This window comes from Onychostruthus taczanowskii, unplaced genomic scaffold, assembly GCF_017590055.1.
Source record: "Onychostruthus taczanowskii isolate IOZ18803 unplaced genomic scaffold, ASM1759005v1 scaffold5, whole genome shotgun sequence".
In the NCBI taxonomy this organism is placed as follows: domain Eukaryota; kingdom Metazoa; phylum Chordata; class Aves; order Passeriformes; family Passeridae; genus Onychostruthus; species Onychostruthus taczanowskii.
In genome coordinates, this window is record NW_024502568.1 from 15,373,480 (window position 1) to 15,396,744 (window position 23,265).

The 23,265-nt window shown below is 41.3% G+C and overlaps 1 protein-coding gene across 1 annotated transcript; it reads left to right on the plus strand.

Moving 5' to 3' along the window:
• Positions 1-124: 124 nt before the first annotated feature.
• Positions 125-22,466, plus strand: LOC121341749 (deleted in malignant brain tumors 1 protein-like). The gene is made up of 9 exons (XM_041415554.1): positions 125-136; positions 721-964; positions 1,759-1,791; positions 2,208-2,358; positions 2,705-2,916; positions 19,576-19,748; positions 20,149-20,537; positions 21,365-21,636; positions 22,291-22,466. The coding sequence occupies exons 1-9, from the start codon at positions 125-127 to the stop codon at positions 22,464-22,466; spliced, it is 1,662 nt and encodes a 553-aa protein (XP_041271488.1).
• Positions 22,467-23,265: the final 799 nt, after the last annotated feature.

The window sequence follows — 23,265 nt, forward strand, 5'->3', positions numbered from 1 at the left end:
TGTTGTGGTTGTGAGGTCTCCAGGATGAGGGAAGAGATGAATCTGACTCCATATTCTTAGAAAGCTAATATATAGTATATTATGTTATATTATGTTATGTTATATACTAAAACTATATGAAACTATGGAGAAAAGGGTATATCAGAAGGCTATAAAAGAATGAATAATAAAAACCCGTTAGTCTTCAGAGAGTCACTCACCGCTGCCTTTGATTGGTCATTAAGTTAAAACAATTCACATGGAACCAATCCAACATGCACCTGCCACATTCCAAAGCAGCAAACACAGGAGAAGAGAATCAGATAATTATTATTTGCATTTTTCTCTGAGGCTTCTCAACTTCCCAGGAGAAGAAATCCCCGTGAAGGGATTTTTGAGAAAATATCACTGTGACAAACAATTGCTTTATTAAAACTATATTATATTACTCTAATAGTATATTATAACTATACTGAAGAGATACTATAATAAAGAAAAACCCATGACTGTCTGAGACAGCCAGGACACAGCTTTGAGTGACTGGCTAACCACTCAAAACCACTTTCACCCGTGTCCAATTAACCAAATCACTTTCAGTAAACAATCTCCATAACACATTCCGCATGTGCAAAAACAGGAGCAGTGAATAGCGACACAAATTGCTTTCTCTTCCTCTCTGAGGTTCTCGCTGCCTTCCCCAGGAAAAATCCTTGGGAATTGTGCCTGCTGCTCTCTGTGAAGAGGGCTGAGGTCACATCTTCCCCCGGCAGGCTGGAGGGCAGCAGCTGTCCCTACGATGCCATCGAGGTGTACGACGGGGGGTCCCCCCAGAGCGGGCGGCTCGGCCTCGTGTGCCGGAATGACCACAGCGTCTTCAACTCCTCGGGCAGCCAGCTCACCGTCGTGTTCCGCAGCGACGGCAGCGTCACCAGGAGAGGCTTCCACGCCTACTACTCCTCGTTTCTTGCCTTTGGCACCACTGTGGGTAAGGCTAGAGCTGTCCTTTACTCCTCACCAGGGCAGGAGCTCAATCGCAGTCACAAAGAGCTGCTGGTGGCTCTCAACACCTTGTGGGCATCCAGACCCTCTGGCCCCACTCAGAGGGATCCTGGCTCAAGGGTGTTTTTCGGAATAAGATGGCCATGAAGCTGCTGCCAGACACTGTTTCTTTGCCTGGTGGGCAGGAATGCGACTCTCTCCATCTCCCCCAGTGCTGCCGCTGAGCTATCATAAATTTTCCTGTTCTATTCTGTAGGCAGAGGAGTTGCTCAGCCCTGACACACTCATTGCTGCAGAGCCCAAAGGCTACTTACTGTTTTTCCAACATAAAGGGAGCTGATGTGCTCAGCCACAGTGCAGAGAACTCCTTTTGGCAGCTGAGGAGCTGTGGGGCAGCAAGGCTGGCTGCTGCTCTGCCTGCAGTGCCAGGCTCCCTCTGAACAGCAGCAGCACCGTCTGCTTGGCCATCCCCTCCTCCCAGTTTGATGTCACCAGCAATCATGCTGAGGGTCCACTCCATCCCACCTGCTGGCCTTTAACAAAGGAGATCAAGGCCCTGCTGTTGCACACGCAGAGCACCAGCTGCACCCTGGGCTGGTGGGTGGAGGGCTTGGAGCCACACAGGGTCCTGCAGTGTCCAGGCAGTGATTGTGGCTCTGGGGTTGCAGTGTCCCTTCAGGAGCCCTTCTGGGGAGGGTGGACCCCCCGAGGGCTGTTTCTCTTAGGCAAAACACTGAGTGTATTTTGTATTTTTTATCACCTGCTGCTCTCTCCCTACAGCTCCCAGTACTTCTACTCTGTCACCACCCACAGGTAGGTTTGGAGGACCTGGGTAAGTTTATGAATTGGATATTTATTAGCATTCTTTTTTTTTTGAAAAGAAATTATTTGATTTTTTTTCCTCCTCCCTTTGGTCGTTAGCAATTGTAATAGGGGGTTCCTCTTTCAATGAACATCTTATCTCCATAATTCCAGACTCAATACTGTCCAGTGCTGTGGAAAATATTTGTGTCCTGCTAGTGCAGGCACTGCAGATCAGCATCATAAAATCTATTCAGCATGGTTAGCATCTTCTAACCTGCATTCAGATGTATATGAACCTATTGCAGAGGCTACTGAAGCTGACAGAAGTCACCATCTCTATGTTTAGACATAAACTTCACACAGACATACTCCAAACGCAACCCTAGAGGTGCATACATATATTTTTCTTGTACTTTTTTCTGCAGAATATTCTTCTTGTGGTGGCTTGCTCTCCTCTTCATCTGGTACCTTACAGAGTCCATTTTACCCCAGAAATTATCCAAACAATGCCAACTGTGTGTGGGAAATACAAGTAAAAAACAACTTCCGTGTCACACTTGCATTTACAGATATTCAGTAAGTAAGAATTTATTACTTGGGAAGGTGAATGTGTGGGACTGACAACTTGGACTTACTAAGCAAAAGCCAACTTGATTTCAAGGATTTTTATCAAAGCTTTTAGTATGTCTGGAGAGGGAAAATGTGTTAATTTTTGCTTATTTAGTCAAAAACATGGCTGACATCTACTGAGAAGAAATTGGAAGCTGTAGCTTCTGTTCCGAAGATTTGACAGTCATATCAATCAAATGTATTCTTCTGCTTTAAAGAGAATAACCTGACTAAAAACCCAAACCAACAAGCAAATAAAAACCAAAGAACATAAAAACAAAGAATAAAACTAAATAGTTACATTGCTTCCTAGGATGGAAGGGGGCAGATGCCTCTCTGACTACGTGGAAATCTATGATGGGCCCCTGAACACCTCTCCTCTCCTTGGGAAGATTTGTTCTGGTTATTACCCCACGTACACATCGTCCTCAAACCTGCTGAGCGTCCGCTTCCACAGCAACTCCCGACACACATACAGGGGGTTTCAGGCCAACTATCATTCCACTCCAGCTGATGGCAGCACCAGTAAGTTCATCTTTAAAGCAGAAACATGCTTTTCAATTATTTTCCAGTTCATTGATTGTTAATCTTGTTAGTGTTCTAAATTAGGTCTGTAAAATTTAAATCAGATCTGTAGTGTTTTCGTGGAGATTGAAGTCCATGGTTTGGATTCTGAGCTCCTTCTGCCATGTCAGCTGCTTCTGCAAAATACAGTGTTTATTTAACCCACTATTTACCTTTTTTGGTCACTGCCATGAGCTTGTAACACATTTTGTTTGCCATCCACTAGCACTGCTGTGTTTGCCAGACTACATGCACGTGGTTGTGAGCAGATACTTCCTTCAGTCCCACGGCTACTCTGCTTGGAACCTCACCCTGAACGACCCCTTTTGCACGCCCAACATCACATCAAATTCTGTGTCATTCGACATTCCATACACTCGCTGTGGCACTGTCAGAGAGGTAGGACTGAGCGTTTCAGCAAAGTGGGCAAAAGTGGGAGGATATAAAAATTCAAACAGGAGAATTTGCTTTGAAAACCAGCACAAATTGAAAGCTACCTGGGCTCTGCAGGGATTGGGAGTCTCCTGGTGATTATGGGTTGTCTCCCTCTCTCCTGAAGGATATTTCCACTTGCATTTCCTGCTTCTGCTAACAAAGCATTCCCTTGCAGCCCGTTATCCATCTCCAAAGGAATAAGCTGTGGAAGCATACAAATACTTGGCATTTTCAAGGTCCCAGGCTGAGTGTGATAGCTATAAAGGTTTCAAAGTTTTGACTAAACATGACTAATAATCTCGTAGCCAGATTTCAGCTTAAATAATGTGCTGGACCTGAACCTTCATGTACTTAATGTTAAACAGGTTGTATTTAATTCTGTTATGTCTGCATTTATTGTGAGTAGTTTCCTAGGTAAAAATTGTGGGCACTGAATATCACATGAAAATTAAGATTTTTATCTTGTGAACAAAAATTACTAGATTCAGACTTTTCCACATCAGAATTTCTGGGAAATAATGTTTTTACAGTGCACACTGCTGTAAGCAAAGTTCAGAATGTAGAATAGGGCACCTGACTATATGGATTAATTTTGCATTTTATGTGCCAAACAGGGAAACAACAACACAATCAGCTATTCCAACGTTATTAGAGGGTCCTCTTCTGGTACATTAATCACAAGAAACAGAAATCTTCTCTTGCATGTCAACTGCAAGATGCTCCAGAACACATGGGCAAAAACGATGTACGTCGCGGACGACAACTTTGAAGTCAACGAAACTCAGTATGAGAGATACGATGTAAACCTCACATTTTATGACTCTTCAAGCTTCTCAAGGCCAGTGTATGACTCACCCTACCGTGTTGGCATCAACCAGAATTTGTTCCTGGAAGCCTCCCTGCACAGCTCTGACCCATCGCTGGTGCTGTTTCTGGACACTTGTGTGGCATCTCCCACTCGCCACAATTTTACAACAAAATCCTATCCTATAATCAAGAATGGGTGAGTTCTTATGAATTACAATTAGAGATACAACTGCCTTCAAACTCCTGTATCTCTTATTATTTTTTTTTAAATTTAATGGAATAGTGTGAATATAGCAGACAATAATGACAACTTCTAATTAATTATTAGACACGAGCATTCAGGGTTTATTGGGAAAAATGGGGTGGCCTGACCCAAAATATAGCACTCACACACACACCCCACAGCTTAAAATAACAAGTAGACTAAATGGCTGTGGCCAGCTCATGGTGGATTATTATTATCATCATCATTCTCATTATCATTATTATCATAATAGTTGCATACCTCATGTATGCAACTATTATGATAATAATAACGTCAGGTAAGGTTAATTTACCTTCACAGAACCATACAAACACCAAGTATCAGACACGGGACAAGCTGAGGAAAGGCAATGTGGTTCAATTCTGCCAAAGAAAAGCATTTTGGTTTTCCACCTTGCAGCTTTCTGAACTGCTTTCATTATGCCCAAAAATCGCTTCTCATTTTGTGTTTATTGCATGTAAATGACTGACTGCAGTGTGTATTCATGAGGGGGGTTTTTTTTGTTCCTTTTTAGGTGTGTCAAAGATCCCACCTATGCTACTTATTACTCGCCCTACAGACACATCCTCCGGTTTAAATTCAATGCCTTCCAGTTCATTCAGAGCAATCCAGAGGTTTACCTGCAGTGTGAGCTGGTGGTGTGCAGGGCCTATGACTATTCCTCCAGGTGCTACCAAGGCTGTCTTCAAAGGTCCAAGAGAGAGGCAAGCTCTGACCTAGAAAGTGTGATTGTTGTTGCTGGCCCAATACAGCTTTGGGAACCTGGCTCTGAGAGTGGGTCTGAGTAAAGCTGTCTCCTTTGATGGGCAGCATCTTTAAATGCCAATTGAATTCTGGAAGAAACCATGCTGCTAGGTTGCCAGAAGCTCTAGAATAAATATTAGGAATGTGCTTACTGACTCATGCTTGTTAATCCCACTTCCTGTCAGTCATCCCCATATGACACAAATGCTACCTCAGCAGTTCTATGGGGAGTGAAATTTGTGATCTTTAAGCTTTTTGTTCATTGTTTGCTTTCTTAATGGCAAAACAGGAATGTTGAAATTGCAGTTTAGGTTCTATAAACAAGTTTTATTAATACACACCTGAGTCTGGATGTATTAGAGTGCAAGAAATCTGTTAATCTAGAATAATATTTTCCAGCATTTTTTAATGTTTTGGGACATGACATAACACGATGAGGGGTAAAGCATGACCAGGTTTTTTCATCTCTCCCAGAGCTGAATTCATTTGTCATGCAGGAAAACGTGAATTCAGCTGCTGTTCCATCTGATGTTTCCTGTGCATAATTTAATTTTTGCTGCCAGCCCCTGGCAGTTCATGGAATCACAGAATGTCCTGAGTTGGAAGGTCCCACAGGGATCACTGAGTCCAGCTCCTGGCCCTGCACAGACACCCCAACAATCCCACCCTGGGAATCCCTGGGAATGTTGTCCAAACTCCTGGAGCTCTGGTAGCCTCAGGGCTGTGCCCATTTGCTGGGGAGCCTGGGCAGTGCCAGCACCCTCTGGGGAAGAACCTTTCCCTAAATCCAATTAAACCCCCGTGACACAACTTCAGGCCATGCCCCTGAGCCCTGCCACTGGCCACCAGAGGTTGGTGCTGTCCCTCACTTGCCCTCAGGAGGAAGCTGCAGACCATAATGAGGGCTCCCCTCAGTCACTGCTCTCACTCTGGATGGGTTTCTCTTGGAGCAGAAAATGAAGAAAGCGATTCCATACCAGGTTATGTAAACCTTGCTAAACACCTGGTCACAGTGTCCGAGTAATTTGGTGGATTGAGCAATTTCCTTGTGCTGAGTAATTTCACTGATGATTCAAGATTAAAATCCAAGCCTGACTGGCTTTCCTTGGTGGAGGCTTACTTCATGAAAAGAGGTGGGCTTGATCTAACTCAACACTGAAGGAAGCCAAAAGACCAGGGAAAGTTTAACAACCCTCAGATTGGTTGCCACCCTGCAATATTAGGCTCTCTTATTTAATCACAGCACATGAACTATAAAATCCATCTTCTCAAGATGGATATCTTGGTTCTGCCAGTGAAAAATACAGCCAGATCTGTGTGAGATGAGCACAGCATAACGCCCTCTGCCTGTAACACCTAACCCTGAGTGCCATGTACAGGGAACCAGCGCTGCTGTGGCACCTCAGATCCTGGGTTCAATTTTGGGCCCTTCACTGCAAAATGTCATTGAGGTGCTGGAGCATGTCCAGAGAAGGGCAAGGAGCTGGGGAAAGCTGGACCACATAAGGGGTGGGAGCTGGAAATGGCTCCCAAACTTCCCAAGGGAAAAAAGCTTAGATCAGACTTCAGTGCCTTTCACTTATTGTGTGCCACAGTGATAAAATAATTGCACCACAGCCAGAGGAAATTTTTCAGTGGAATGCTCCTGAAGGGGAAGAAGGCTGGAAGATAACATGGACTGAGGATGGAAGTTTAATGACACACAAGGGTTTAATATTTGTGACTTAAGTCAGTGGAGTAGCTAATGGCTTATTATGACCTTCTGTTATCATGCAACCACAACCTACAAAATTTCAGCAAAACCCCACATGTCTCTATGTTTTCCCCCTCTATTAAATACTGGTGAATAAAAAAAAATATATCAATGTCCCCAAAGAGATATTTGCCCTGTCACATTTGCATTAAAACCTGAAGTCCTCCTCACCATTCCCTGGCTATGTATAACAAGTCTTCTCCAGTTCTATATAAAATCTTAAGTTTAGGAATTAAATGGTGTAGTCATTAAAGTGCTCTTAGTAAATGGAAATGATGATTATTAATAAATGGCATCTACTCTCAAATTTTCTTTTTTTAACTATGCTTCCCTGAAATGCTCCACCAAATCTTATTTGAAAAGGCTTCTACTAGCATTTATTTCTCTTTCAAGGCTGCTGGTCACTTCAGTAAAAGCCCACATTATTGTTATTTTTATCTCAAGTTCTTGGTTCAAAATGACACCAATCTTGCTACACTGTAGGGTGGCAGCTACAAAGAGAACAATGGAACAAGTCAATGGCTATTGTCTTTTTCTTTTTGAAGGGATGACTCACCCGTCCTTATGAAGGACAGTGTAGATTCATTGTGTTGTTGTGTTCACAAGGACCAGGGAACACCAAAGCCAGCTCTGCAGCACAGTGAAATCCTCAAGAAAAGCATATAGGTCAGGGATGAGGATAGGATAGCAAGAGATGAGATGTATGAAATTCTAACTTGCAAACACAATGCAGAATCTTTTCAGAGTACTTTGAACATTTCTGTGGATCTGATCTGCTCTGGGACCATATTTGTTGAGCTTGAAGTCAGTCTAATATACCTGAATATCAATGAAAGCCATAAAAATATATTTTATATCCTCTCATTTTGAGATGTGTCCACCACCTTTTCCCCTTTTGTTCTTTCCATTGTATTTAGATAAATAGACCAATACAGAATTCATCTTCTCTAACAAAGAGATGCTTGCTGAAGTGCCTGGCTTAGGCAAGCAATTCTTGCCAGCTCATTCCAGCAGGCTGTGAGCCCTTGGGCAGCCAGTGCCTGCCCATGAACGATGGTGCAGCCAAATTCTGGGCTCTGCTCTTTACACACATTCTTGGTTATTTATATAACAGCAAACACAGCGTGGAGCCCACTGAGCAGACCTCATCTCTGCCCTTGAATGGTAAAGAACAAAACCTGCGTGGCCGTGCCCTGGCTGTGCAGGCTGTGCACTGTGCAGGAGGGTGGGGCACAGTCTGGCTTGGTTTTGGGGAGTTTTCCAGTGTGGGGGCTGAGGTGTGTTTGCCCTCAATATGAACCATCATTGTGAAATTTATAAACTGAGAGCCTCACTCGAGCAGTGAGTAGTTCAGCAAATATCTTCAGGATGGGTTTCAAGAAGTGTGTTGGAGGCCTGATCACTCAGAGGTTAAAGGCAAACACTTAACTGCCCCAGGGGTTTATAAAGAATTTGGGAGACTAGTCACAGTAGAAAAGTTATGCACATAACTTATTTAAACATTTGCTAATTCAAATATTTTATTTTAATGGTTTCTCTTGGCTCACAGTTAAATGTCAATGCTTATCTGCCATCATGCAATATTTAGTACAGCAATATATGTGTAAAACTGGTTTCATTTACTGTGGCAAAATTAACTAACTTCTCTTCCCTGTCTATGAATCGTTATAGAATGCCCTGTAATGTGGGAGTAAGGTGAGATGTATTTACAGTTGTCATTGCCCACTCATTCAGTAAATACTGCTGCCTCACATGGTCACATGTGGAGCATCCCTCACACCATAAAAAGCACACTGGCAAAAATTATCTGCCCAGTTAGGTGGGAAAAAAGGAAAATGTGAAAGGAAATGGCACATACTACACTTTGTTTTCTATCTTGCTACCTGTGTGATTCAGAGAAAATAAAACATGCAGCTCAGAAAACTAAATTATTGCACTGAGTACTGGACTGCAGATAGGAAGAGATTTATTTTGCTCATTGGTAATTTTTTCTTTGGTGCAGATTTTAATTACTAGAGCTGCACATTCCTAAGATAAACTGCTTGATGCTTTTACATCTTTGATTAGTACAAGGAAGAATGTAAAAAGTATTAATAAGTTTAAAGATTTGTGACAGATAGAAACAAAAATCTAGTTTACTTTAAATGGCAATCAAGGCACACATATTTTATACAAAAAGTATCAATTACTGGGTCCTCGATCAAAAAAATACAAAACCAGCAATCCTGCCTTTTTCATTATGGCTCTTTGGGTTTTTTTCTGGGTTTTTATCTTTGAAAAAAAAATTCCTAGAAGAGACAAAGCATGGAGCAGCACACGTAGGCATCTGCTGTCCAGGGAATTTCTGGGAAGACTTTGCACAAACTGGGCTGAGTGGGGAAATGATCAAAACCACTCTTGGCTAGAAATGTGGGCTTACATGTTTGGGAATCAAGACCTTTAGTGCAGTTGGCTTATTTAGGATAACAAACATTATTAATTACTATATTATGAATTATTATTATTAAATTGAATGTGGTTTTTCTTTCCCTTAGGACCACAGGTGTTTCTCTGCTGGTAAATAGACTTGAAACACAAGTGCAGTGAGACATGGTACCACAGTCATGTACAAAAAGGAATTCTTACTGTATCAGCTTTTGAATGTCCTTAAACACTATATAAATTTAGTAACATTTTTTCTTTTAATCCAGTAACATTCCAAGTAAACACAGATTATTATTTGAAAGTATTTTAATTCAGCTTTTTATCCACTGAATTATAAAAACTATATTTTTTTTATAATTATAAAAAATATAGAAGGAATATTGCCTTAAGATAATTTATTTTTAATGTTGATAATTTCTGGGAGGTATATAGGATCAACAGAAACCCTTGACAAAGATGTAATATCGTGGCCAAGGAATTAGTTTCAAATACATTTTCAATGCTCATGGGTCATTAAAAGGCTTCAGAAATACGTAATTCTTGTCAAGTTGTGAGGAGGAAATAATGAGGCCGAGGCTAAAGGCAGACATAGAAACACATTCTCAAAAGGGTAAAAGAACAGGTAAAAGCATTTAGACAAAAATGGTATATAACGTCAGTTTTATCTTTCTGGAGAAGGACTTTGATGTTTATCAGTTTGTATCAGCTTTAAAGCCTCATAAAAGTTGAGCAAGACCTTATAAACAGAGTGGTGATGAGAAGTAATTACTGTAGAACTGCTAAGTGACTGATTCCTTTTCAGTTTCTTTCTTTGAAAAGATCTTTTATGCAGGCAGAAATGCATTTTACTTTCCTCTAGACTTCCCTTGGGTTCAGAGGTCTACCACAAAGCCCCCAGCAGCAGCACAGCACCTCTGCTGGATTCTCTTTTTTTGAGCACAGTGGCTTTTCCTGCATTTAGGCATTTTTGAGCTGACTTTCCTTGAGCCACTCCCTTTGGCAACTGGCAGCATCATTTCCTTCCTGCTGGTCCTGTTGGCTTCAAGGCAAGGTCAGGGCAGGAGCAGACGGTCACGCTGAAGAGAGTTGGAGGTGGTGGAGCCAAGTTGCTTTCTGTGCTCACACCATCTCTTCCAGGAGCTTTCTGTGCTCACAACATCTCTTTCAGGAGCTTTCTGTGCTCACACCACCTCTTCCAGGAGCTTTCTGTGCTCACACCATCTCTTCCAGGAGCTTTTTGTGCTCACACCACCTCTTCCAGGAGCTTTCTGTGCTCACACCATCTCTTCCAGGAGCTTTCTGTGCTCACACCACCTCCTTCAGGAGCTTTCTGTGCTCACACCATCTCCTTCAGGAGCTTTCTGTGCTCACACCACCTCCTTCAGGAGCCGCTTCCCCCAGACTCCCCCAAATCAGGTGGTTTTTCTCTCCGTAAAACTCAGAAAGGAAAATGGCATTAAATGAACACTACAGCTAAAAACACTTCAAAGAAATAAGGGTGATTTGAACAGGGGAGTATAAAAAGGGGTGGAGGTCAAAAGGCAGGTTTTAGGATCAGATATAATGCAGTAAGAAAGAATTCAGCTGCAGGGTCACTCAAGGCAGGAGCAGACATGACCCAGTAAGAAATATCCACCAAGGTTATTCTTGCACTCTCTCCCAGAAACCCTTCTGGCAGATCTTACTGCTGGGGACACTCATTCACTATGTGACAAAAATGCACGTGTGTCATGTCACAAGGGAAGGGCAGGTCTGTTCACACAAGGGGCTTTGAGGCCAGGAGACCCAGGACCCCACCCAAACACCAGACACAGGCATGGGTGATGTACAGATTGATTTCACCTGCATTTGGCTTTTCATAAAACATCTGATATTTATTTTTGCCACCTTCTTAGGCTTAAAACTGAACATTTTTCCTTTTGTGGGGACAAAGCAAAGGAGACTAAGAGTAAATATCTGAGTGCTGGGTGCTCCCCTGGCAGAGTATGGCCCATCTGGAACAACACAAAATGAATAGGGACAGATACAGGAACTGAAGTCCTGCACAGCATTCCTGGGCAGATACAGACAGACTGATTTTGTTCAAGCTCCATCCTGGCAAGAATCATATGACAGAAAACCAGCACAGAGTGTTATTGTAAGTAACTCTTCTTATTCCTTTGTTAAACTGAAATAAAATGATTGATCAATGAACATAGCAGAGCCTTCTGTCGTGTTTAACAGCTCCAAGAGCCACTAAAAATGACTAAAAACTGTGATTGAAAAATTCAGCAGTTTGAAACTGCATTTTTGATTGAAATTGCATGGAAAACATTTGGGTTTTAATCCTATGATAACAGTATAATTTATTGAACACTTGCTCCAGCAAGCAACTGACCTCTGAAAAAACACGTTATGCACTAATTGAGACTGATATTCTTAGACAAATGTCTTAAAGTTTCCTGTGTTTCAAGGCTTTTTACCACAGTAAGACAAATTTTAATTCACTAATCAGTGGTCAAGAGTCAAGGCAAAAGTTTAATTTATTCCTGATGTGATATATATATATATATATATATATATGTATATATATGTATATGTATATATATATCTGGTCTGCTAGCAGGAATGCAGTCTCATAATTCACATTTTTTGCAGACTTTTATATTACTTTGTTTTGCATAAAACTTCCTGCTGCTCTGATCTCAGTGGGTGCAATAGATAAGACAGATAATCTGAGGCATGTTTTGTAGATTACATCGCAATTTTAGCCTCTACAAATCAAAGGTGCCTGTTATTAAGGCATAGGCCCTCATATAAGTGGAAAACACTTACTGGAAGTGCCAGAAATGCTAAGCTGAACCTGGTGAGACCCAGGAAGTAGCCTGACATGTTCATGTGTTCATGAACCTTGCAGATTTAATTACTGTGGATAAATTTAGCATTTAGTCCTTCTCTGTTGTTGAAACTCCTGGATGTAATCCATAAATTTTCTGTTCATTTATCTCCAGGCAGGTGTCTCCAGGACAATCTGGAGACCCTCAAGTCCACCCCGTTGCTCAAAGCAGGGTCAAAGAAAACAAGCTGCTCAGGACTGTCCAGTTGGTGTGAGTAGCTTGAAGAACAGAGAAAGCTATAAAATTGCTGGGCACCCTTGTGTGTTTGTCCAGTTTCATAGTGGAATCCTCTTTCCTTGTGTTGAGTTTATTGTACTTCAGTTCATGCCCATTGCTTCTCAACCTGCCACCAGGCACCACTGAGACAAGTCTGGCTCCTTTTCCAAGAATCCTCAAGCAGGATTGACCCCATGAGCCCCTCCCAATGACAGTGTGTGATCACTCCACTGAGCACATGGTATTGTTTTTGCTCTTGCCAGGCAGTCAGGAGCAGCAGAGCTGTGAATGGCAATGTTCAGGCTTCCATTTCTTTATTAACATGTGAGTACAATCGGTTGTATTTACCATTGTCCTCCAGTTTGTTTGCTCTTCTCAGTAACAGCTTTAACAGCTTCTGATTCTGTTTCTGGACTCTGTCCTTTTGTCTTTCTTTCCTCAATTTGAGCCCTGTGAACATTTACAGGAAGAGCACTCTTTATTCCCCTTGTTCTAGACCCAAGCTGTGCTTGGGAGAGTTGGAACACACCAACAAAACTATTGCAGTTTGGTTGTAGCTGGTCTGGTAGCCAAAATAAACAGAGAGATACAGCCTGGATGGGGTGTAATGAAAAGAATATTAGACCAACAAGTGGCCTGTTCCTAGCTGACCTCTCTTTCTCCTCATCAGGTGAGCAGAACCAGTAGAAATGCAATAAAATGGCCCCAGCAGACAGGACCGTGGGCTGTCATGCCCCCAGGTCATCTACAACTCCATTAAGACTTCACACAGACCAAGGAAATGAGCTCCAACAGGACTTTTCATTTCAGTTCATCCTTCTATTCTTTTTTATAAACTGTGTGGTTGAAGGGATTGAAGGGAGTCCTGCTGGCAGATGCATCTGAGGACCATAGGTGTAGATTGAGAGAAAACCTTGGTAAAGTTGAGCAAGCTCAACAGAGGCCTGCAGGCAAGGTCCACTTAGGGTATGTTACAAAAATTAACAGGAATTTACTTTTGATTCCTGACTTAATCCCATTTATGATATTTTATTATGGTTTTGTGTGTGTGTGTGTGTGTGTGTGTGTGTGTGCAAACAGCAGGGAAACAAACCTACAGTTTCAAATAGAGACCTAAAATATAATAATTTATGAGACCAAGACTCTCTGCTGAAGAATTTATCAGAAAACCTGCTGTGAATTTGCTGCTTCATACTGCAGTACCTTACAGTCTGCGTAATCAAGCAATTACCTATTAAGAATAAATGAATAAAATTGAGATGTTGAGGCAAAGAAACACATATATTCACCAGTCTAGTTCCAAAGGTAACTCTGGGCCAGCACATACGGTTAAATTTATAATAAAGGAATATCTTGGTTTTGGCTGGCATAGAGTTACTTTCCTTCCTAGCAACACAAATTATCTAGGAAATGGAAACTTTACCACTCCTATGTAATCCTTCTGTAAAGATCAGGTAATCATAAAAAATATTGCATAATAAATCAGACACAGCACGGGCCAGGCTGACCTTGGGAGCCCCAGTTTTTACTAGACCAGAGTATAAAATCTAATGCTCCCTTTTACTGGGATCTCTTGACAAGATGGGTGCCACCAGGGACTTGCTGTGGTTATTCCTCCTAAATGCAGCGCTCCTGGATGTCATCTCACCTAATCCACACAAAAAAGAGTCTTCCCAAAAAGGTAGGAAAAAGGGTGTCTTACTTTGCTACTCTGGGTCTATACATGGCACTCACAGGCCAGTTTAATCAACCCATGGAAAGAAAATTTGAAGACAGATTGAAATTAGATAACATCAGGCTGTCTTATTAAAAATACGAACCAATTGATATCACAATTAAGTATTGTTTTTGTTTAAGTGAATTTAGTGTGATGAAATTATAACTTTTTGCAGTAGTGTCTTGCAGCTGAATTTGAACCAAATTTTAAAAGAAATCTGACAAGAAAGACTGAGAGACCTTGCTCTTATAAATCAATGGCTTTCAATATGGAATTATGAGGGATTATAATTTCTTTGGCTGTAATGCATATCAGCTTTATAGTACGTCTGATTTCACCTAGCAAATGCACACAGAACCACCCAAAACTTATTTAGCTTTTTATAATTTAATGGGAGTGCAACAGAAAGACACAGTTGCTGTGTTGTAGGCTGTCAGGAATCCCAGGTGTGTGCATTTTACTAACTTGGGACTTTCAGGTAGGTGGAGTAAAATCTCTAAACACTATCAGTATTTTAAAAAAAGCTACAACGCCAAAACCACAACAAATTAATAAAAAGGTATGACTCTCACTCCTCTTTCACAGAAGATGTCTGAAGTCTTATGTTCCTGCTAGGAATTTCTTGTGACTTAGACACCTCTTTGTTCACTGCTTTTTGCAGCTATAAATAAGAAAAAAACACCCGTTACATCCATGGGAATATTGGTGATAGAGTGTGCATTGCTAATTTTGCCCACTGCTTTTCAAAAGACAGTTCAAAATGCTTGAATTATAAAAACAGAAAAAGAGAAATGAAAACTAATCCATGGAAATCTGAATAAGAGACATTTAAAACAATAAAATCATAGAACAAATAAACATAAACCAAATGTGTCTGATATCTGTCTCACTGCATAAAGTCACTTTCTATATATCTGGGAATAACCAAGTATTTTGTGTGTGCTGCTCAGAGAAAAAAGGCTTGAGAAAGACACAGCACTTGTATAATGCTGTATCAGATCACTGACCCTGACTGAGTAGGTCACCAATTTCTTTTTGCATTAAAATAATGAATACATTTATGCAAGTTTTCTTTGTTCTTGTTTTGGGGATTTTTATTACTCATTTAATTTTACAGATAAACCTGTGTATATAAACAACTGAAAGTGCTGTGGTATTTCAAATTAGAAGCACAGATTTAAGGGAGTTCCAAACATATTCTGTATTATGCCCAGGCACCTCTTCCTGTAAACTTTGAGTATCTCACTTTATTAGGTTATCAGTAAGACTTTAATGCTTGGTTTATTGACCTCCCAGCAAATTCTGTCTATTCCTAGCAAACACACATTAAGAATTGCGACTAAAAAATTAAAATATTAGTCAAAAATCCAAATTATTCTCTTTAGTCTGGCCAAACATTAATCCAAACATGCATGTATAAAAAACAGATTTGCTAATTGGCAGATTTGCCTTCGGTTGTCTCTGTTTGCATCCTTTTATTAATTGAAAAGATAATTTTGTGAGGCTACCACGCCCTTGTAGAATATGACATTACCAATTATGTCTTATTTTACAAAGACCAGAGCTTTTCCCTGCATCCCAGAAGATGCAGCTCTGTAGGGAAAGCATACCTGATATGAATTTGTTTATCATATGTATTGTAAATTAAGTCACTGAAAGCAGCCATGTGCAACAAAAATCCGAAAGTAATAGACTCATGGCGTCACAGAACTACAGAATGGTTTGGGTTACAAGGCAATTTTAATAATCTTTTGGCTTAAATGTCCAAAAAGAAGCAGAGACAGTTTAAAACAGATGCTCAGAACCATGTCTGACCTGGAAAGTGGCCAGTGAAGGGAAATCCACAACATCTCAGGGCAACCAAAAAAATTGGGACTCATTTTATAGGGAAAAAGTGTTTTGAACACAGGTCCAAAAATTCTTGGTTTCCTTACTCCTTCCACAAAAGATCAGCCTTGAGATTGACACATTGCTCTCCATCTCCAATTTGACAGGGCTGGACCAACATCTTCACCACTGGGAGGAACCTGATCATGATCCTTCATCCACCAGGGACTCACCTGCTTCATCTTCCATCTCTACATATGCCACAATCACTGATACATCCCTGTTAATGCCCTCCCTTCCCCCAGGTGGGTCTGAATGTCTCTGAAATTTTGGGCCAGTGCTTTTGAGGAACCAGTAATACCTGCAGAGTTTGGAGTTCACTTTTCTCCATGGGACAGCAGAGCCCAGGAAAAGCACATCAGAACTGACGCCAAGGGTGGCTCTCCTGGTGGCCTGAAACTTATAGACCTATGCCAAGGTCCCAGCAGGGGAAGGTGTCTCCTTGTGGTCTTTGCTGGCTGGAATTTGGTGTGTGCTGTCAGTGAGAGCAGGGTTATGTTTCTGGTTGATCCCATCATGAAAAACCACCCTGCTGACACCCCCAAGCTCTCCATCTCCCATGTGACAGGATGGCAGCACCATGCCCAGAACTGAGAGAAACCTGGCCATCCTACTTCATCCAACAGGTCCAACTTGCTTCTTTCCTTTCCTCCCCTGCAGATGCCACCAATGCCACAACCAGCCTCACTGTCTCTGCTCTGCCAGGTGAGTCTGAGTTTCTCCTGTGTTTTCTGGCTACTGCTTTCTGCAGAAACATTTAGTGCCTCAGAGTTTGGGGTTTAGTCTTCTCCAAGGCAGAGGAGAACCAGGGAAAAGCACAGCAGAATGCAGCTGAGACTGGAAGTCGTGGTAGCTTGAAATTCATAGAGCACTGCCAAGGCCCTGACAAGGGAAGGCACATGCTTGTGGATTTTGTTGGCTGGAATTTGGTGTGTGCTGGAAATGAATGTTGGATTATGTTTTTGGTTGATCCCACAATGAAAGACCACTTGCTGACACCCTCAAGTTCTCCATCTCCCATGTTACACGGTGGCACCAGATCCCAGTCTTGGGACTAACCTGGCCGTGCTCCTTCATCCACCAGGAGCTCACTTGCTACTTCTTCTTTCTTCCCTACAGATGCCACAGCCAAAGATCCACCCAAGTTCAAGTTGGCCACTCCTCCAGGTGAGTCTGAATTTCTTTTCTGGTGACATCTCTTGACTGAATAGTTAGTGGGGCAGAGGTTTGTGTTTAGTCTTCTCCCTGAGAGAGGAGAACCCAGGAAAAGCAGTTTAACACAGCTGAGACTGGGAGACCTGGTGGCCTGAAATTCGTAGTCTGGCCCTGACAAGAGCACTGCCAAGGCCCTGACAAGAGAAAATGCCTTTGTGCTAGAGGCTCTTCCCCAGAGCAGAGGCTGGCAAAATCACAGCAGAGTGCAATTGAAACCAAGAATCATGGGACCCTAAAATTCATAGAGCATTGTCAAGGCCCTCTCGAGGGGAGATTCCTGCTTGTGGTCTGCTCTGACTGGACTTGAAATGTACATTTGGGATGAGTGCAGGATTTTGTGTTTGGTTGATGCGCCATGGGAGAGCATTCTGCTGACACCCTCAGGCTGTCCATTGCCCAGTGTCAGGGTGGCACCAACATCCCCAGGGTTGGTAGAAAACCTTGCCATGCTCCCTCATCCTCCAGCACTTCACCTGCTTCCTTTTCCTTGTCTCATATAGCTGCCACAAGCACAGCCTCTGTTACAAATCCTCCAGGTTTGTATTTTACTTGTTTTTTTCCCATTTCTCCAATCCATTACTCTTGAAGTGTCATAATTACTGTTTTGCAGGTGTGAACTGTTTCATTTGCGTAGTATAATAAACTGGGAAAAATCCTTTCTGGTTTTAATTCTTTATGTACTATTCATTATTCCTTTGTGTTTGAGTGATTCTATGGCTGGGGGTGGATTGCAGAGTATGTTGATTACACGGGAGATTTCCTTTTGTTCATTCTCTGATTTTATGGTATTTAGGCCACCATTTTTTCTTTATTTCATACCCATATGCCTGAAGCCCACAGAGTTAATAACTGCAGGCATGGGTCATAATTCTCTGAAGAGTTCATCACTCTTGTAGCTAACTGAGAGGAGCACAATCATTGTGTTTCTTTTGAGATTTAAACTTGTGTTGCCATGGTTTCTGTATATAGAACATATTTTTGTTTTGATCTGAAGGAAATCTAAATTAATCACTTCTATCCCTCAGTTTCTTTTTTTTTTTTCCTTTCCTTTTTCAGGTCAAAAAATTATTTGTGGTGATATACTTTTTAAGACCTCTGGAACATTTCAGAGTCCTTCTTTGAATCCTTCAGATAAAGCAGATTGTTTGTGGCAAATACATGTAACAAACAATTTCCTCATTGCACTCACGTTTGATAACATTCAGTAAGTAAACCACTTTCTGTTTGGGCAATAAAACAATTCCAAATCTCAACTGCATCCTCAGTTCCTGGGCACATTTCCGATCCTATAAGTGAATGCTAAATATACATGGGAAATCTGTCAGTGCAGAATCCTGTTATATTGTTTGTTCAGCATTTAAACCCCAAAGTTCAGCTAATGCATTTTTTAATATATTCTCATTTCTTCCTCAGGTTGCAAGGTGGATGCCAGAATGGCTATATTGAGATCTATGATGGGCCACCCAAATCTTCTCCTCTACTTGGAAGAATTTGTTCTAGCTCTCATCTCACATACACCTCATCTTCAAACTTCATGTCTGTGAGGTTTTACAGCGACTCCAGATATTCCAGTGGAAGTTTTAGGGCTCAGTATCAATCCTTTCCAGCAGACCAGAACACCAGTAAATTTCCATTCTATTCATAATTATGCTCTCTTGGTAAAATTTTCTTTGCTCAGAAGCTTTTATACACTGGGGTTTTTTTTACTAAATAAGCATTTGTTAATATCGTTGAAGGAATCCCATGTAGATGATATTCCTATTTGGACTTTGTGACTGATTATTGACTGCTCACTTTCAGAAAAGAACTACTTTTTCTCCTTTAAAAATATTAAATGTATTTGCCTTCAGATATTTTCTATGTTATTTTCTAAACTCATATTCTTTGTACCACATCATAATTCATATATATTTTTGTACCTTTCTGGACAAACTTTCACAGAGTCATAGAAATGTTGGTTAGAAGGGACTTTTGGAGGTTTTCTAGACCAACTATCCAAAACAGAGCTACTGCCAACACCAGGTCAGATCATTAAGAACGGGTCTGGCTGTGTGTCTAGAAATATTCAAAGGAGGAAATATTGAAAGCTAATACTTTGGATGACCTGTTCCAGTATTGTCCTATTATTTACCCGTATCTAAGTCTCAAGTGTAAAAAAAAGTGCTTTGGCTTATGAATTCTCTTCTCTAAATGGTAGCAGTGATTGCATTTGTTGGACTTGCAATACGAAAGCATTATCAAGTACCCAAAATCACTAATAATTGATATTTTTTTCCCCTAGCCCTTCTGTGCTTGCCAACCTACATGTATGCAGTGGTAGACAGACACTATCTCCAGTCCCAGGGATACTCAGTGGAGAGCATCAGCCTGGCAGACCCTCAGTGTAGACCACAAATTACTTCAACTGAGGTTATATTCAACATTTCCTACAGCAGCTGTGGTACACATAGACAGGTTGGTGTCAAGACATTGGGGAGAGCTCTGGGCATGGGAATTGCATAGACATTTGGAAAATTGTCATAGATTGCAAAGGATGCTGTAGGCTAAGGCATGCAAAACACAGAAAAGGAGCATGTGTTTCTGGTGGCTGAATTTGATTAAATATTTTTACTTATCCTTCCCAGGGTACTTATATCCTTCCCTGTACCTATTTCAGAATGATGTACTAGAGAACAAAAATAGAGGGGACAGTTAAGTGAGCAATCCCATCCTGGTTGGTTGGGATTTTTCAGTGTGACAGGTCCCTCCTGACTGCCAGGACCCAGCACATACAGAAGTTTGCAATCCTCACAGTATTTGCAATGAACACGGTAATTAATGTGGTAATTTAACACTCATTTAATGTGTCAAACAGGGCAACAATGAAACAATCACCTACTCCAACGTGATAAAAGTGCCTGCTCCTGGCAAAGTCATCAAGAGGCAAAAGGACCTTCACTTGCACATCAGCTGCAAAATGCTGCAGAACACCTGGGTTCAGGTCATGTACATTGCTGATGATGTCATAGATGTCAACAAAACCCAGTATGGCAGATACGACGTGAGCCTGATGTTCTACAACTCCTCATCATTCCAATGGGCAGTCCATGACTTCCCATACTACGTTGACATGAATCAGAATTTGTTCCTCCAAGCTTCTCTTCACAGCTCTGACCAAAATCTGACCGTGTTTGTGGACACCTGTGTGGCATCGCCTAATTCTAGTGATTTTAGAACACTAGTCTATGAATTGACCAAAAGTGGGTAAGAACTTTGTACAAAATTACTTTAAAAACATTCCTATGTGTTGTTCTAAAAGCACTTAATTTGTGAAATGAGGTGATTTAGGACCAGTGTACATTGGTTGTAATTCTCGCGGCAAATGTTCTTCTGAGAACAACTTTTTGGCAAAGCCTGAGTAAAATTCAGAACGACAACCAAATGTCATTCAGAAGTTGCCGTCAAGCACTGAGATTTCACCCAAGGAGGCAGTGAGGAAATTAAGGTCTGACTTTGTTTCTGAAATAGATGTAAGAAAAGGAGGGATGTCCACAGCTCTACATTTCTGTACATCATGAGTTTCACAGCATCATAACTGGGGTACAAAACTGTCTACTCAAAAAGAAAAGAAATTCGTCAGCCTTCTCTCCTATTCTAGAAACCCAAACCACTTAGCCTAATTTTATAGCAAAGCACTAAAGAGAAGTGTATTAAAATTAGTTTTATGCTTCCAGAGAAGAAAGGAGAACTTTCTCTTTCTACAACAACTTTCAAGGGCCTCTTTCAAACAGTTAATCCTGTTTGAAAATGCATAACAGGCTCTCATCTGAAACACAGAAACCAGCAGAACCACTAGCCATTTTTCAACTATTCATGTTTACACACAACTTGTTAAGCTATGGAATTTCTGTGCTGTGCACATTTAGTGATTTCTCTTCTTTCTAAAAGCACTTATTTTTTTAAAGCCTTTGATTTCTCTTTCACTTCCTGGTTTTATATTTGACCTTATTGCAAAGAGAGGGTGTAATAGTGCTCCTGCTCATGAGAAGCTGTGAGTTAATGGCTAATCTGTTGATTTCATGTCCTTCCAGGTGTGCTAGTGATCCCAGCTACGCTCTCTTCCCCTCGCCGCGCGGCGATGTCGCTCGGTTTGGGTTTAACGCCTTCTCCTTCGCCAACCGATTCCCGTCAGTGTTCCTGCGCTGCGAGCTGCTGGTATGCAGGCACCACGACTACTCCTCCCGCTGCTACCAAGGCTGTGTTAGCAGGTTCAAGAGGAATGTAGATTCTTCCCATGAGCAAGTGAATGTTGTTGTTGGACCCGTGCAGCTTCGGGAAGCTCACGCTGAGAGCAGGAACATTGGTAAATTTAAACATCTTTAATAACGCAAGGCTCTGTGTGTTGCTGTCTGTTTGCATTTCAGTTCAGACACGAAATCCAGCTCTGAAATGTGCTTTTGCTGGTTTATTTACAATTTGGATATAATTCTTAGGGAGGATTATTATTTTTTATTTATATAAAATAGCTGTATTCGATTTACAAGCTCTTTCCTATCACAGTTTAGATCCATTCTTTGTTCTGCGCATATGAAGTGGCAATTGATTAAGTTCTATGGGAAGAAGGATGAGATGTAACTAATCTGATTTATATTAATTTTCCTATTATTTCCTATTATTTCCATGCCTAATTTGCATGTCTGTTATTTATTTACAATCAATCTCTAGGTCCTTTTGGAAATGCTGTTTCTCAGTGTCCTGTAGCTGCTGTTTCCACTACCAGAAAGCAACATCTTAAGGTCATTGAGTATGATCATTACAGACTCACAGTTTCTCTTTAATTTCTTGCCACAATCTTTGCATGGCCACAGAATAATTTGTGAAATAATGTGAAATTTTCTGATCAGATCCAGATTAGAGCTTTTTAACTCAAATTCTCTTTGCCTAATTATCTTTGCAATTAACTAGCTCAGGGAAAAAACCAAAACAGTAAGTTTCTCTCCGACTCTTTTATGCACAGGGCTGGCCTCTGACATCCAAAAGGCAAAAGGGGGGACTCTGAGCTCAGAGCCTGCTGGCAGCTCCCACGTTCCTCTGGCTGTGACCACCGTGGTGCTGGTAGCTGCTGTTCTCACAGCGGGAGCATTTCTCTGGAAGAGGAGACTGCAGGAGGCCATCCCATACCAGAAACTGTGAGAGGCAGCTCCAGGCATGGAGGTGGAAGGACACTTTCACCAGCCACCTGCTTCGTTATTTGGGTTTGCAATCAGTGTGAAGGGCAGCTCTTACTTGGCTATTCCACCATCCAGACCACGTTTGAAGAATCAAGGTCACACCTGATGTTACCATGAACTGAATTTATAAAGCAACCTGATTTTAAAACTTAGGGTGTAAAGAAAGATTGTTTCTTTCATCCCAGCATCCAAATAATCATCTTCAGTGCTGGATGTTTCAGAGCTTTTCTGTTGAACTCCTCATTGAGTGTCTGTCTGAGAAGACTGAAATAGGTGACTTGAGAAACAAGAACTGATTTATTTGTCCCTTGTTGATATACAGATGAAACATCTGTGTAGCACCATAGACACACTGGGAAGTAGTACAAGAAAAATGCTTCTTTGCAGTAAAAAAATCTCAATAATGAGCCAGAGGCAGTAAAAAATCTCAATAATTATGCTCAGAGGCTGCACATGAAGAGTTATTGCTGTACAGCATTCCTGACTTTGGGAGATTAGTTCTTCCCAAATCCATATTTCCCTGAGTAAATGTAGGCCATTTATATGATTTTGTATGGAGGATGAATATAATCCCGTTACATAAATGTGTAATTAAAAACAACAGGAAAGAAAATGGGGTTTTGAGCAATACTTTTTTTTGTGTGCTTGCAAACATCCTGCTTGTATGTGTGAACTCATGGCTAACACAATGCCAGGTTGGAGAATGTGGCTTCTGACAAAGTGACTTTGCCAAGCAATGATTCCTGCTCTTGCTCTCACAC